Source organism: Primulina huaijiensis, chromosome 6, assembly GCF_012295235.1.
Source record: "Primulina huaijiensis isolate GDHJ02 chromosome 6, ASM1229523v2, whole genome shotgun sequence".
NCBI classification, from domain to species: Eukaryota; Viridiplantae; Streptophyta; class Magnoliopsida; order Lamiales; family Gesneriaceae; genus Primulina; species Primulina huaijiensis.
In genome coordinates this window covers 1,833,366-1,850,255 of record NC_133311.1, presented here as the reverse complement: position 1 = coordinate 1,850,255, position 16,890 = coordinate 1,833,366, and the positions used below count along the sequence as shown (strand labels likewise).

Here is a 16,890-nt window from a genome sequence, read left to right as displayed (position 1 = left end):
CAACAATTTCAACTGGGGTGTGGCAGGTGGGACACTGTGAGAGAATCTCATTTTCTTTAAGGTAGTCTTGAAATTTAGTACTTAAGTATTCTCCATCTCGATCAGATCGATGTATTTTAATATTCTTTCCTAATTATTTCTTTATTTCAGTTCTGAATTCTTTGAACTTTTCAATGACTTCTGACTTGTATTTTATTAAATACACATACTAATACCTCGAGAAGTCGTCAGTAAAGGTAATGAAATAGGATTGGCCATATTTCGTATTATCACTTAGCAGACCACACACAGCTGTATGGATCAAAATCCAATAGATTATGTGCACGTTTCACTTTCAGACGGAACTCACATGTTTCAAGGGTGATAATATCTGACATGTCAAACATGTATTCTCTTACTAGTTTGTGCATCATTCTTTGGGAAATATGTTCTAGCCTAGTGGGCCACAATTGTGTTTCATTTAGACTATCTTATTTTCTTTTGTTTGTTGTTGATATCATATTTACTTGGTCATCGTTAATTGGAATATCTTTTATTTTTTTAAGTTATAGAGATCATTCTGTAATTTGCACGTTCCAATTAAACATTCATTCTTATAAATATTGCAAACACATTTAGCAAATAAACAAGAAAATCCATATTTATCAAGCATAGAAATGGAAACAATGTTTTTTAAATGAGTTAGGAACATTTAAAACATCTTTTAAAAGTAACTTAAAATTATTGTTTAAAAACTAAGTAAATGTCTCATACGGCCCTCATAGCAACTCTTGCTCTATTTCCCATACTCAGGAAGGTTTCGTCATTCCTTAACCTTCTATTTCTTGTCATAACCTGCAAATCATTGCATAGATGAGATCCACATCCAGTATCTAATATCAAATAAGTTGAATTAATTTAGACATTTAATTCAATATAAAACATACTCTTGTCAGAACTCTTCCAAGTTAGATATTCCTTGCAATTGAGCTTTCAATGTTCAGATTTTTTGTAGTGGCAGCAAACATCTTCTACATTATCGGGCTTTGTGATTCTTTTAAAAGTGTTTAGAGAATGCTTCTTACTTGGTTTGTTTTTCTTGGAATGAGCTGAATGTTTATTTCTTTTCCATTTTGGGTCTTTCTTCGTCCTAGATAAAGAACCCACTAGGAAAACAGGTTTTCCCTTTTGATGGTGGCTTCATAGCTAGTAACCATGTTGACCAGCCTTTCAAAGCTGCCTTCCATCTTGTTCATATTGAAGTTTACCACAAACACATCAAACGATGACAGTAATGACAGTAGTAGAATGTTTGTGAACAATTCATTTGAAATAACAAGGTTTAATAAGCTCACTAGTTTCTCGATGAGCCTAATCATCCTCATACCATGCTCATGGACCGAGATCCCTTCTCGCAGGTGTGACGTCATGAGCTCTTTGACAATAGCATCCTCTAGTGAACGTGTTTGTTCATCATATAACTTTTGTAAGTTACCGCAAATATCAGCAACATTTACACCTTCCTCAAACCGTCTTTGTAACTCACATAGATTCCAATATATATATCTTAACTTGCAAATCATGGTCTCGCCATTTCTCAAGCTTAGACAATTCTTCAGCAAAGGCATTGGCAACAACCATTTTCGGAGGCTCTTTTGTGAGCATATATTTTGTTTTCTCATAATTTAAATTTTTTAAAATTTCTCAGTGAATCCAGGTAATGTTGTCCGATTAACTTGTTAAAATCGAGTAAATAGATAGAGAATTTCGCGACATCGTAAATATACTGAAATGAAAACAGATAAGTTAAATGTCAGAATTTGATAAAACTGTAAAATAACATTAAAATAAAGATTGTTTTTACATAAAAGTCAAGTTGACTTGCTGAACATCTACTCTAACAAATACAACAACCATTAATAACGACGAGGCGATATCGTGAATTTCGATCATACATCCCTACCTTCAAACATGTTCCTTGAATATACATTAATACAAACAACAATTTAGTACTTCCAGTCACATATCTATCAAAAACTACTGCATAAACAACCAAACCGGTGTCACGAGGAAAATCAAATCAACAATAACTAAAAAACACTATTAAGATTATTTGAGTAGGTCACATTATTTATTTATTAACACCGCGATTACCTAAATCAGCAGCGGCCTGAGCAGCTCTGTTCAGAGCACCTGATACCCAAAGAGCTCCCTTGGAGAAGTAACTACTATTGACCACAGCATTTGCTGCAGAAACCACAGTTCTTCCAGTAGCAGAAACGGCTGTTTTCGTAGTATCTGAAACATGGTATCTTTGGTTCACTGATCTCGCTGCTTCAACCCCAGCAAATAACTTGTCAGTCAATCCAATTCTTTCACTTAATTCAGCAACTTTGGCCATTGCTGTGGCGGATACTTGGTGAGATTCGTCGAAGGCTTTCGCCTTGCCAAATGCATCTTTTCCGAGTATGTATCCTTTAGCTACCATTGTTTTGACTACATCCTGAGCCAGAGTCACAGCTTCACCAGCAGAGGGAACAATCTTGTATTCATGAGAATGCTGCCAAAATAAGTATAAGTAACGGGTTACCTATCCCGAAAAGGAATGATTGTCTACATATAACAGAAGAAAGACACCCACACTGCTATCATCTTCAATTTTCCATGAAGAACGGTTCCAGAGATTATTGTCGTCTTCGTAATTTCCCCATCGGGCTATGCATACTGGTTGATCCACAATAGTTGCTCCCTAAAATCAACATTCAACATCAGTCGGTAAGACACCAAGGACCCTCAAATCACTAACAACAAAGCATATGACAGATTCAAACAACTACACAAAAGCACCAAGAAACAAGCAAAATTAGATGTCGGTGTTGATCCCTAAAATGATTGTAGACATGATATTTTTCGTGTATGACATTCGGCAAACAGAAAATTCATATCACTAACAACCAAACATATTCCCTATACAACCATGCCGAACATGGCATTCCTGGATGTTATTAAATAATATGTTTGGGCAAGCAAAAAAGAATTCTTTGACAAAAACCTGAAAGCTACACAGCACTCGACCAAACAGATGGAATCTATCAAATTCATATAACATGAAAGAAGCTTTGGAACATTGCAAAATAGGTTCAGATTTAAAAACGGTAAATGTAAAACATCAACAGTGACGGACCGCATGAAAAATGTTTTAGATTCAGGATTCATTGATCCTGTTCGGAGGGGCTCAGATACAGTCTCTTTCGATTATTTTTTTCCTTAAAACTATACTATAAATAGGTAAGTTTTAAAGAAATATGAAATAGGAACATACCAAAAACTACAATAAAGTTTAAAAAGTTTAATATTATTTTTTGCGAGGAATAGTGACTCAAGGGTCCCAAAAGGAAAACGTGGGTGTAATTATGATTTATCATGGATGAGAAAGGACCATAGCCACATGATAGTAAAGCTGTCCCAGGAAGAAGGGTGTTGAATGGTCTACTTTTGATTGGTTAAACGTTACGAAACAAATATTAAAAAAAAAGATAGAAAAAGACCATAATCACACCTGCATTTGTGTTTTTTGGAACTGCAGTATCATTTAAACTTTTTTTTAATGGATCATTAGACTTCAATCTCTTCTAATAATTGAGAACAAAAGTATTATACTGTCCAACTAAGAACTAAAGCAAAATCTAGCATGTGCAACCATGATGTCATCAGACACATTAACTCTGAGACTGCACTTATTTATTAAACCCTCAGTCACGAGATTTGACTAATACCAGCAGAACTTACACTGAGCAGGACAGCAGTTTCCAGAGCGTGAGGATTTCTAAATGTTACATATGCAGTACTTACACGTTCACCAGCTCTGTTGATTCCATTAACAATATAAATCATACCGAATTAAGCAATTATTACACTTCGAAAGGAAACTAATGAATAGAGCAAAGAGTAAATAACAAAAGTCTTTGGTCGAAAATTTCAAAAGCATTATTACATAGGGATACAGAACATAGTCCATTTGATGTATGTATTTTCAACCACGGATCCATCAGTCCAATTTAAAGACAAGCTGAGAAAATTTATGGAATATTAGTGTAGTGCTTAAAAACAAGTACACGTAGACCGCATACCGGCATGCATAATTTAATGAGCTAATTGATTTTAAATGATTTAAATGGATTGAATGATGCATTCAACATCTTTAATTTAGTTTAAATATTTATATGTTTATTTTCTTGGGACTTAATTGTATTTCTCAAGTTTAAGATTTTCAGGCGAATATTCGATGCTTGGCCGAGGATAGGAGGCCGGAGACGATTAAGGTGCAAAAATGAAATGTTATATTTTTATTTTAAGCCAATAATTATTTATAATAACTGATTTACGAATTTTACCAATTTAAAGTCAAATTTAAATTATTAGATGAATTAAAATATATTTAAGCATGATATTAGAACATTTCCATAAATCAGATATTTTATTCTTGAGCATGGTTTTTATTATTTTATTAAATTATTTTAAGACTTAATAAAAAATTTTATTTAGTATTTAATTAATTTGTAAAGTTTTTTTTAAAAAATAAAAATAAAACCACACACACACGCGAACACGCACAAAAACGTGAAAAAGCTAGGGTTTGGCCTCCAAGTAGCCTCCTCCACTTCTCCACATCTTTCTACAATATTTTGGTGAATTTTCACAATTTTTTGGCAAGGAAAACGTCTAGCAATCGTCCTTCGTTCATCTTTTACGTTCTCTCGCACCGGTATTCGTTTATTCGAGCTTTTAAACGCAAAGGCATGTTCTAAACCTTTCTTTTATGCATCAATCTTGTTATATACTGTTATTTGGTTATAAATATGCATGAAAAACGTTTCCCTACATGAAAGATTTGAATCAAAATCGTTTATACACATGCTGAAATTTTCAGTACAAGTTTCCACGAGTTTTTGATGCGTAGGCTTCGTGTGGATGGTCCGGGCTAATTCTGCTGGGTATGAGCATGAATTAGGATGTATTTAGATGTTGTTTATCAGTCCTTGTAAGGTCAGAAGTGGGCCGGTCGTACATAAGAAGCGAGGAGCGCAGCTGCTGCCGCAGCGCGCGCGAGTGCGGCCATTTGGGTTCGGCCAAGTGGTTCCGGGCGATGGACGGGTTGGGGGCTCTTGGCTAGGGTCTAGACCATGTCTTAGGGTGTTAAGGTGAGCCTGGTCTAGGTCGTTTATGGTCAGGTCGGGTAGAAAAGTCGCTGGACGTGCGAAGTGGCAGCTGCGCGCATGGAACCTGCGATAGGCGCTATCACGGTTTGCATGATCTACGGCTTCTGCGTGCGACCTGAGTTGGTAGGGTTGTATCAGTGTCTTGGTTAGGGTCTAGGGCTTGGTTACGAGCTGGTTCGAGCCGTGGTTTGTTTGGAGCCGTAAAGAACCTGAACGTGTCAAATCGGGCCGAATAGAGCATAGAATGAGTCTCGAGTTGCATGACTTGTGTGGGATGGTTTGGGCTGTTCCAGAGGTGGTCCTAAGGGTCTGGACAGTAGGTTAGGATATTGCTTAAGGGTGAGTCGAGTCCCTAGTCGTTCGGTAACTTCTTTATTTAATTCGGGAGTTGTACGGGCAAGATGCAAGTTTATGAGCCGTTTTGAGTTGTAAGTTTTAAGTCGGGGCAGCATACCTGGGGTCGATCCAACGAGGTCCACGACGTTAGTAAATAAATATAACGTGCAAAAAATATTATTTTTGAGGCATGTAAGTTGTCTTGTGGCCAAATTATGCATATATGGGTCTGGAAGCCGGAGAACGTGTCCGAAGACCTATGATTGGTAGTGGATATCCAGTCCAAGGGTTGTGGTGATCTTTGCCAGCCAAGCGTTGTGGCGTTAGTTTAATCAAACGAATTATGTTATGGTGCCACATTTCATTGAGCAGAACTCTACGTAAAATGTTTAAGTTTATGTTATGTCAAGCGAAGCATGTTTTATGAAAACGTTTATGCAGGAAATTCATGTCATTTATTTATGCTTATGTAATTTACGTATCAAGTATATTTAAATTGCATGAATTTTTATTATGTAATATTCGTTATTCACGGTTTGTACATCCCGAGTCTTTAGACTCACTAGACGTAATTGATGTAGACGACGTTGTTGAGCAGACTGAAGGTGATGACCAGTGAGCAGGCTCGGACCATAGGTAGTGCACGCCCGATAGCCTTGAAGTTTATGAACTTTATGCATGTTATTAATACTCTTATTTATTTTATTGTATTTTGATTGAGAAACAAATTATTTCTTTGGGTGTTTTAAAATATTTTATAGATGTCGACGTAGTTCATTTTTTACACCTCAAAATATTCAGAATTTGAATTAATTGTTCGTATTAGTTTCGAATTTTAGGTTTATTTGTTTGGAATTTTCGAAAATGATGTGTAGGTTTTTATTGAGTTTAAAAGTTAAGAGTTATGGATTTAATTAGATAGAAAAATTTTATTTTTCGCATATTTTAAGTAGTAAGTGAGAGTTGTTACAATTAAACTCACTCTTGTCAGCGAGGGGTATCTTAGGCAGGTGGTTTCATGCAAATTGATGAATGATTAAAATTGAAGATCAAAACATGAAAAAGATTCCAGTGTACTCTTATAAGTAAATTAAACTCCCTTTCAGTTTACTTTTGTCGTGAGTTCTTAAAACATATGTACACACAGCATTATAAATTATATGGACCTGCCACGATTAAATTCAAGATCATAACACTCACAGGTTCCACACTTTCACAGTGGTCTTGTTAGTAAATACATTACACGGTTTTAACTTCCTTCCAGTAGACATTTTAGCGAGTTCATAGAAAAGCTAATACAAAAACACAAAGACATGCACCTTGTAGACAACATACTTTAAGTGAGTTTAAACTAAATGGACCTGCAACAATGTGAACATAGAAAAAAATTGCTTTTCTGTCCCTCTGGTAAAAAGTAGACCTTAAGTTCAGGCATGTGTGAGAGAGTGTTTTACAAGGAGGATCCCAGGCATAACTTTCGTTGGCCAAAACCCACAGCTTTTAAATTGAGCACAAGAACCATCAAGTAAAAGATATCTCGAACAGAAGAATTGATGGAAAATCCATGAATATGTTAAGTAGACATACACAAGGATCAAGTATAAAAAGTATACAGTGATATGTGACGTTAAAATCTGGAGGGTACCTGACAATCTCCACATGCTCGATTGCACCACAGAAAGCAAAGAAATCATAGACATCCTTTTCCGTGACTTTAGGAGACAGACTTGATACTTCTACAATATAACCACTTCGACTCATTTCTGCAGATAAACCTGAAAAAACAAATTGTTACTAACTTTAACATTTCAGAAACATTAGAATCTCTGATTACCAAGAAGCAGCCTTGTTAAGATTCCCATCTGTTCTAACACTAGAGGATTTCTTTATTGGTTTCAAACATAGGGTAAGATATTAATTTACATCTAAAAAATGAGAATCATTGGCCAGGATAATGTTCTAACAAATTTGTTTCTCAGTTACATGAGACACTTTACGAACTCCTAGACAAATATAACACATCATTTTTAAGTTTTTAGATACCATGAAGTCTTACTATGATGTCTCCCCGAAAAATGATTACTTGATGAATGGATATCTTGCATGGCTAAATGGTGTTTGATCTAAGACAACCCAATTTCACTGTTCCCAGCTTTCAGGCCATTGTGCCAGACAATTTTATCTTAATCATAAGGAGTGCTGCCAATACAGTTTTTTCCCAAGAAAATTTTCGAAAAGGTCACATGCACAGGGCATCCAGAAGCTTTTAAATCCTGAATATGGCTTTTCATTCCCACTTGAATGCTTTCTAGTTACATAAAGTGCATTATTAAATTGGCAGGATTTTGGTCTGCAAATCAACAGAAAGAGAAGTAGATAAAAAGGAAAAGTATGTATAGCAAATGCGACATGTATTCCTCATTTTAATTTCCTTGTTGGTTCCACAGGAATTAGTTCAGTGAAGTATAAACCCTCAAAACACGGGTATGCGCCGTAAAATACTGTAGAATTTGTCATCCACGAAAATGAATAAACAAGACGAAGCAAATAAATAAAATGAAGTATAATTTCCGGTAACGACAGCTTGTTAGAGATTTTTCGCAAAATCATGTTTTTTTTACGTATACATGAACATGAAAAACAATATGCGGAAGCTTAAATCGATTGTTACCTCCAGCCATTAAAAATTTTGATTTCTCTGATTTTCTTCTCGGTTGATGCCTTCTGAGCACTTCACCCTCTCAATAGATGGTATAAATGTTTCTTATGAGGTGTGTGCTTAGGGACCTCAATCGTCTCTATTTATAGGCATCTCATACCGTCAACGAGAAAAATCGGGAGTCTGAATGTCAAAAGAAGAATCGTGTACGCATCTCAATTTTCTAAAGTTGAGGTTGCGTACGCAAGTTTTGTCAAAATATGTAGGCAATGGCCGTCGCCATTTCCTACACGTTTAATCTTCTTCTGATATGTGTCACATTTTCTTACATTCTCCCACTTGACACATATATCTTATTTACCATAGGAGGAAACAAAATACATGAATCATGGCGATAGGTCCTCTAGAAGCGAGTATTATCTTCCATGTATCACAATGCATTATGTATCTCAAACTGTATAACTTAATGAATAAACCTTATGTTTATTCGAAGTCCAACTTTATTGATATTTCTCGAATCAATGAATGTGTGCACAACAAATATGAGAAAATATCACATCATAGTTTCATTAATTTGTTCTTACAACAAAATTACATAAAGGAACCAAGTCTCATTCTTTCTGTATGATCCTTAAATTTCAATGGTGGCATGCCCTTAGTTAAAGGGTCCGCAATCATCAATTCAGTACTAATGTGCTCGATAAGTAACTTCTTATCTTTAACACGTTCTCGTATGGCTAAATACTTAATGTCGATGTGCTTGCTTCGACTACCACTTTTGTTATTTTTAGCCATAAAAACAGTAGCTGAATTGTCACAATATATTCTTAATGGCCTAGATATAGAATCCATGATTCTAAGCCTCGAAATGAAACTCTTCAACCATACACCATGTGAGGTTGCCTCAAAACAAGATACGAACTCAGCTTCCATAGTAGAAATAGCAGTCAATGTCTGCTTTGCACTTGTCCAAGATACAGCTCCACCAGCTAGCATAAAAATATATCCTGAAGTGGATTTTCTTGAATCAATGCAGCTAGCGTAGTCTGAATCAGAGTAGCCAATTACTTCCAAATTCTCAGTTCGTCTGAATATAAGCATATAATCTTTGGTCCCTTGAAGGTACCTCATTACTTTCTTTGCAGCTTTCCAATGGTCTAAACCTGGATTACTCTGATATCTTCCCAACATCCCACCAACAAATGCAATGTCAGGTTTAGTGCAAACCTGAGCATACATTAAGCTTCCGACAGCAGAAGCATTAGGAATGTTTTTCATTTGTTCCCGCTCTAGATCATTCTTTGGGCATTGGCTTAAATTGAATTTATCGCCTTTCACAACGGGAGCTATACTTAGTGAACAATCTTTCATCCGATATCTCTCTAAAACTTTGTTGATATAGGTTTCTTGAGACAGACCTATAATACCTCAAATTCTGTCTCTATGTATCTTAATGCCAACGACATAAGATGCATCGCCCATATCCTTCATATCAAAGTTTTTAGAGAGAAATTGTTTCACCTCATATAACAAACCCTTATCATTGGTTGCAAGTAATATATCATCCACATATAGAATAAGGAAACAAATCTTGCTCCCACTTACCTTCTGGTATATACATTGATCCATGGGGTTCTCAACGAATCCGAATGAAGAGATAACATCATGAAATTTTAAATACCATTGACGGGACGCTTACTTCAATCCATATATAGATTTCTTAAGCTTACAAACCAATTGCTCACCATTACTAGAGCAGAATCCTTCATGTTGTTTCATATAAACCTCTTCCTCTAGTTCTCCATTTAGAAAAGTTGTTTTCACATCCATTTGTTGCAAATCTAAGTCAAAATGTGCAACTAATGCTAGAATGATACGGAGAGAATCTTTCTTAGATACAGGAGAAAAAGTCTCCTTATAATCTATTTCTTCCTACTGAGTGAATCCTTTAGCAACGAGTCTTGCTTTATACCTTTTAATGTTGCCTAATGAGTCTTTCTTTGTTTTGAAGACTCATTTACATCCAATGGCTTTTACATCATCAGGCAACTGAACAAGATCCCAGACTCTATTAACTGCCATAGAATTCATCTCTTCTTTCATAGCATTAAACCATAGTATTGACTCATTATAACTCATGGCTTGTGAAAACGTTTCAGGATCATTTTCGGCTCCAATGTTAAAATCTGATTCTTGTAAATACACAACATAATCACTAGATATTTCTGATCTTCTTATTCTAGTAGATCTCCTAAGGTTGTTTGGTTGATCAACAATTTCTTGTTGTTCTTCATTAACAACTTGATCTACAGAATTTTCATTAGCGATTTGTGGAACTTCATTAACTGGTTGTCTAACACCCATTTGGTCTTGAGGGGTGTGGATAACGACCAATCTGTCATTTGAATAAGAGGGTTGTTCATTAATGTGATCATTCTCAAAAACTATGTCATGATCACTCCCACTAATCAAGTCATTTTCAAGAAATTTTGCATTTCTTGATTCCACAATTCTAGTGTTGTGAGATGAACAATAGAATCTGTACCCTTTGGATTTTTCAGCATACCCAATGAAATATCCACTTATAGTTCTTGGGTCCAGTTTCTTTTCATGTGGGTTGTAAACTCTTATTTCAGAAGGACAACCCCAAACGCGTATATGTTGCAAACTCGGTTTCCAACCTTTTAATAACTCAAATGGCGTCTTTGGGACAGCCTTAGTTGGAACTCGATTTAATATATACACAGCTGTCTTAAGAGCTTCAGTCCACAAGGATTTAGGAAGTTTGGAGCTACTTAACATGCTCCTCACCATGTCCAATAATGTTCGGTTTCTCCTCTCAGCTACGCCATTCTGGTCCGGAGAACCAGGCATAGTATATTGGGCAACAATCCCATGTTCCTGGAGAAACTTCGCAAAGGGACCAGGTGCTTGTCCATTCTCAGTGTATCTACCGTAATATTCTCCACCTCTATCAGTTCTCACGATCTTAATATGTTTTCCACATTGCTTTTCCACTTCAGCCTTAAAAATCTTAAAGGCTTCAAGTGCTTCGTTTTTATTATGAAGCATGTAGATATACATGTATCGTGAATAATCATCAATGAAGAAGATTCGGACTTTGCATGTCCTTATCTGGACAACAAATATCTGAATGTATGATTTCTAATAGTTCTGTACTCCTCTTGGCACCCTTTTTAGACTTATTTGTCTGCTTTCCCTTTATGCAGTCCACACAAGTCTCAAAATCAGTAAAATCTAAAGTACTGAGTACTCTATCATTTACTAATCTTTTAATTCTCTCTATGGAGATGTGTCCCAATCTCCGATGCCATAGTATAGAAGAATCTTCATTTATAACACATCTTTTAATAACTCCTTGAACATGCATAGTGGTTTTATTATTTTGAAAAGAAATAGAGAAAAGACCATCAACCATTGTACCATTTCCAATAAGATTTGATTTATAAAACAAATTTATTGATTTATCCAAAAACTGAAATGAATAACCAAGGGGTACAAGTTTTGAAACTGAAATTAAATTCCTAGAAAAACTAGGAACATAAAATGTCTTTTCCAATTTTAAAATAAAACCACTATTCATCACTAGGCAGCAAGTCCCAATAACCTCCACATGCGAAGATATCTTGTTTCCTGAATAGATGCTCCGCTCATTTTCTATTGGCTTCCTTAGGTTTTGCATATCCTGCAAGGTATTTGTAACATGGATTGTAGAACCAGAATCAATCCACCATATGTTATAAATCATATTAACCATATTAGATTCATAACAGACAAATGAAGCAGGAATACCTTTCTTTTCAAGCCAGCCGTTAAATTTATTGCAATCCTTCTTCATGTGTCCCGTCTTCTTACAGAAGAAACACTTGGATTCTTTCTTAATGTCAGGTTGAAGTGGAATTATTCCTTTCCCTTTTCTCTTGACTTTGGCTTGCTTCTTAAATTTTCCTTGTGTAGTCATAAAGACATTATCACTTGTTTCCATCAACAACCTTCCTTCCTCTTGAACACACATGGTCATTAATTCATTAATTGACCATTTATCCTTATGTGTGTTGTAAGAAATTTTGAAGGGTCCATATTGCTGTGGAAGAGTGCATAAAATGTAGTGCACAAGAAAAAGCTCAGACATTTCCACTTCAAGTGTCTTGAGCCGAGCCGCTATGTCCCGCATTTTCATTATGTGCTCTCGCACACCTCTCACACTGGTAAGCCTTAATGAAGAGAATTCCATAATTAGGGTGCTTGCAAGTGCCTGATCTGAAGACTGAAACTGTTCATCAATAGCCTTCAGTAATTCTTTGACATTATTATGCTGGTCGACAGAACCACGCATGCCAGCAGAGATTTTGGTCTTTATGAACATTACGCAGAGTCGATTAGATCGCTCCCATTTTTCATAAAGATCAACATCATCCGGAATGCTGTTTTCAATAATAGCAGATGGTTCGTCTTTCCGTATAGCATAATCAATATCCATCCACCCTAATTGAAGAAGAATTCTTTCTTTCCATATTTTATAGTTGTCGCCCTTTAGTTCGGGAATGTCACATTTCATATCAAAAAAACTCGCAGGTTGCATAACTGCACAAAATATCATATGCTTAAAATTTTGAGACAATATCGTGTTTTACCAATGTAATTCATGTTATAAAAATCTAATGACATAAAATTTGCCTGTGGGCAAAAATTTTAATTCAATAAGATTTTTCTGTAACTTTATGATAAAACTATCAAAATGTATTTTCCTTAACTACTGTGGGTAAATTAAGAAAAATATAATTTGATATTTTAACCTAATTAGTTATATAAATATAATAAAAATCCCTGTGGGGTAAAATTTATTATGTTTATATAATTAATTACAATTGATGTCCATTATGTGATCCAAATCCACTTAATGCATAATTTTACGGTTCACCGGTCAAAATTTTGGCTTTACTTTAATACTTTATATAATAATTATTTAGTAACATAATCAACATTTTCCAAGAGTGCTCCCAGGAAAGATAGGTAGTGCTAAAGCCCTTTAAATACCTAACTCCTAGTCAGAGCAACGTTACTCAGGGAAACCAGTGGCTAGTCAAGGCAATTTAAACCGATCTTTGAAGAACTCTCTCAGATCATGTTTTCTTATGACACCTTATAATCATTATTCAACTTAATTATTCACATTTATGTGAATCTTTATAAGCCAAAAATTTTCATTAAATAACTTTATATTCACATTTTTACTAAATATGAACAAAAACGTTCCCCATCAGTTTTTCTCTTCAATTAGAGTAGTGATAAAGTGAGGACCACATTTATGTGAAAATGTGGACTTCTCATCAGTTTTTCTCTTTTATCAGAGTAGTGATAAAGTGAGGATTATTTGTTCATTTGTGAACATCTAAAATATTTTATTTTAAATATTATATTCACATCTTACTTGATATGTTCATTTTTTAAATTATAAACAACTCAATATAATTTAATATGAACATAATGTGAATATTGATTTACCAAAATATTTTTCAATACTATTTGCATTTTAAATTTCAAGAATAAATGCAAACATAATATTAAATTAAATTTGCATGTATACATCAAACACTCATCCATAATATTTGACATTATATAATACATGCAAAAATAATTTCTAAACATGTATTAGAAATTACGTCGAACTTGAAATTATTTTAATGTGTACAAATTATTTAACCAAATACTATATGTTTACCGAATTATACATATAACTTAATAACACATTAATCATTAATGATTTATTTATTATTATTATTATTAAAAATAATAAATAATTTTTTTTTAAAAAAAATATCGACAATTCAAGCCATTGTCAAAACGTGTGGGTCTCTCAACATTAATTGTGGGTCCTGCATTAATTATTTATTTATTTAATTTTTTTTAAAAATTTTTTTTAATCCTTTATGTACCATTCAATTGCCGGCACATGCAATCAATTTATTAGTTGCCCACACACATTTAAATCACGTGGATGATTGAATTCATTTAATTGCTTGAAATATGATATAAGGTCATTTGTATATTTCATTGTCTTCAACCTTCATGACCTCTCAGGAAAAAAAAAATAGTAACACCCTTCGTGTTTTGCTCTAAAAAAAGTTTCAGAACTTCAGACTCCGATCAAGAAGAACTTCAGACTCCTTCAGGTAAATTTCTTATGATATCAAAACTTCTATTTTGTTACGTAAACTTTCAAAAACAAAATTTTCAAGGCAAAGGTATCATGCTCTGATACCAAATGTTAGAGATTTTTCGCAAAATCATGTTTTTTTTACGTATACATGAACATGAAAAACAATATGCGGAAGCTCAAATCGATTGTTACCTCCAACCATTAAAAATTTTGATTTCTCTGATTTTCTTCTCGGTTGATGCCTTCTAAGCACTTCACCCTCTCAATAGATGGTGTAAATGTTTCTTAAAATCGATTATTACCTCCAGCCATTAAAAATTTTGATTTTTCTGATTTTCTTCTCGGTTGATGCCTTCTACGCACTTCACCCTCTCAATAAATGGTGTAAATGTTTCTTATGAGGTGTGTGCTTAGGGACCTCAATCGTCTCTATTTATAGACATCTCATACCATCAACGAGAAAAATCGGGATTCTGAATGTCAAAAGAAGAATCGTGTACGCATCTCAATTTTCTAAAGTTGAGTTTGCGTACGCAAGTTTTGTCAAAATATGTAGGCACGTCATTGCCTACACGTTTAATCTTCTTCTGATATGTGTCACATTTTCTTACATAGCTTCATTTCTCAAGAAATAAGAATCACCAGATCAGATAGAATCCAGAACCGAAAAAATACAGCGATTTTGCCAAAAAAATCTAAATCTAAACAGAATTCTTCCTGCAATTGACAATGAAAGAATCACGAGAAAAAATCACAAAAGGGTAGCTGAAAAACAATCCAATTAACAAAAAGCCTAATTAGAAACACAAGTTAAAACAAAAACAGATACAGAATCCCTTCCACGAACAATAATTCAAATAATTTGATCAACGCACCTTTTTTTTGATCTCTGAATTGCGGAGAAATTTGAGAGCTTGAAGATGATGTTTCGTGACGAAAGCAGTTGATCTAAAATCTAGAATGAAGTATCCGATAGAAATCATAGAAGCTTCCTCACGAAAATAAATATTTACAATTGAACCCCTGAACTTTAATATATTATCTCGTTGAAGCTTAACAATTCCAAATCGCTCCTCTCGGTCATATTAGTTTAAGGTGAATAAATAAGAGCCACCTGTGAAATATTAATAAAAATAATAAATAAATTTGACAAAATTATTTAGTGAGTATTTAGGGATTTTCATTGTATAGATTTAATAACTTTTTAAAATAATATAACTTTGTGTATTTCATAGATTTTTATTAACTTTTGTATAATTTCACATATTTCCAAAAAATTTCACATAATCTTGTAGAGTTGAAAACTTTTTCACAAAATTCTAAGATTGTGATTCATTAGATTAACAATTGACATAAATAATTTTTGTTTATTTAAAATAGTACTTTTATATATCAATATATATTTTTTTACTTATTAATTAATTTACGAAAGATAATAAATAAGTTATTACAAAATTTATCGATATTAAACTTCAATTATTCAAGTCTGTTCAACCTATTTAATTAATTAATTAATATTTTTTTAAAAATACATAATAATAATTTTCAATATCAATAAATAATCAAACTTAAATAATTTCATTCATTTTAAGTAAATTTTTTTTATAAAAAAAACATATCAATTTTGTTTTATACAATATGTCTAACAAAAAAATATAAGAGATAATTATTTGTACCTGAAAATAGAGAATAAGTATGTTATAAAATATTTGTAGTTAGTGTAAGTTTATTAAATTTTAACATACTTCATTTATTATAATTATCCTTATATGTGTGTGTGTTCAGGGGCGGAGCAAGGATTCATAAGTATCTGGGGATGGCTCCATCCTGTATTAGACAGTAATAGGTTCGGTTAGAATCGAATCGAATTTTCTAAATCGAATTAACCGAACTTTTTTTCAACAAGCCGAACCGATCGAACTTTACGACGAAAACCTAATAAACCAAATCGATTAACACAATTAACCGAAATTTTAGAATTTTTTTTAAATAATCATGTTTTAAATAAAAAGGTGCAATATAAAAATTGTATTAAATAAATTTAAATTTTATTTATTAAAAAAAATTTAAGTATAGTATTATTGTCNAATCGAATTTTCTAAATCGAATTAACCGAACTTTTTTTCAACAAGCCGAACCGATCGAACTTTACGACGAAAACCTAATAAACCAAATCGATTAACACAATTAACCGAAATTTTAGAATTTTTTTTAAATAATCATGTTTTAAATAAAAAGATGCAATATAAAAATTGTATTAAATAAATTTAAAGTTTATTTATTAAAAAAATTTAAGTATAGTACTATTGTTTAATAAATTTCATTTGAAATTGTAATATTTATATCCTTATAACTTTATTAGAAAATTTAAAAATATTAATTTTAATTATAAAAGTTTAATTTGTTAGGTTAACCGAAATTTTATATTAAAAACTGAAATCGAACTAATCTTTATTTTTAAAAATTAAACTGAACTTCCAAATAAACCGAATGTAGGACCAAACGTTTAACACTTT

At 33.3% G+C, this 16,890-nt stretch overlaps 2 protein-coding genes across 3 annotated transcripts in view; one reads left to right on the top strand and one right to left on the bottom strand.

Moving 5' to 3' along the window:
* LOC140978971 (F-box/kelch-repeat protein SKIP11-like) overlaps positions 1–16,890 on the top strand; it is a 78,992-nt gene that overhangs the window by 13,529 nt on the left and 48,573 nt on the right. The gene's annotated exons all lie outside the window — the stretch shown is intronic.
* Positions 1,878–15,404, bottom strand: LOC140979333 (binding partner of ACD11 1). Of its 2 annotated transcripts, none has more exons than XM_073444685.1 (5): positions 15,250–15,404; positions 7,180–7,309; positions 3,769–3,844; positions 2,615–2,728; positions 1,878–2,539 (listed from the first exon to the last, which is right to left on the bottom strand). In XM_073444685.1, the coding sequence occupies exons 2-5, from the start codon at positions 7,293–7,295 to the stop codon at positions 2,111–2,113; spliced, it is 735 nt and encodes a 244-aa protein (XP_073300786.1). In that variant the 5' UTR covers positions 7,296–7,309; positions 15,250–15,404; the 3' UTR covers positions 1,878–2,110. The 2 variants fall into 2 exon arrangements, with proteins under 2 accessions (XP_073300786.1, XP_073300787.1); XM_073444686.1 differs by having other exon boundaries at positions 2,621–2,728.

What these genes read in the sequence shown, in the direction of transcription:
- LOC140979333 (XM_073444685.1), bottom strand. Translation starts at nt 7,295, where the DNA reads ATGAGTCGAAGTGGTTATATTGTAGAAGTATCAAGTCTGTCTCCTAAA. An exon ending in GAGCATGTGGAGATTGTCAG is followed by an intron (nt 3,845 to 7,179) that starts GTACCCTCCAGA and finishes TGGAATCAACAG; the next exon opens with AGCTGGTGAACGTGTAAGTA. An exon ending in AAACTGCTGTCCTGCTCAGT is followed by an intron (nt 2,729 to 3,768) that starts GTAAGTTCTGCT and finishes TGTTGATTTTAG; the next exon opens with GGAGCAACTATTGTGGATCA.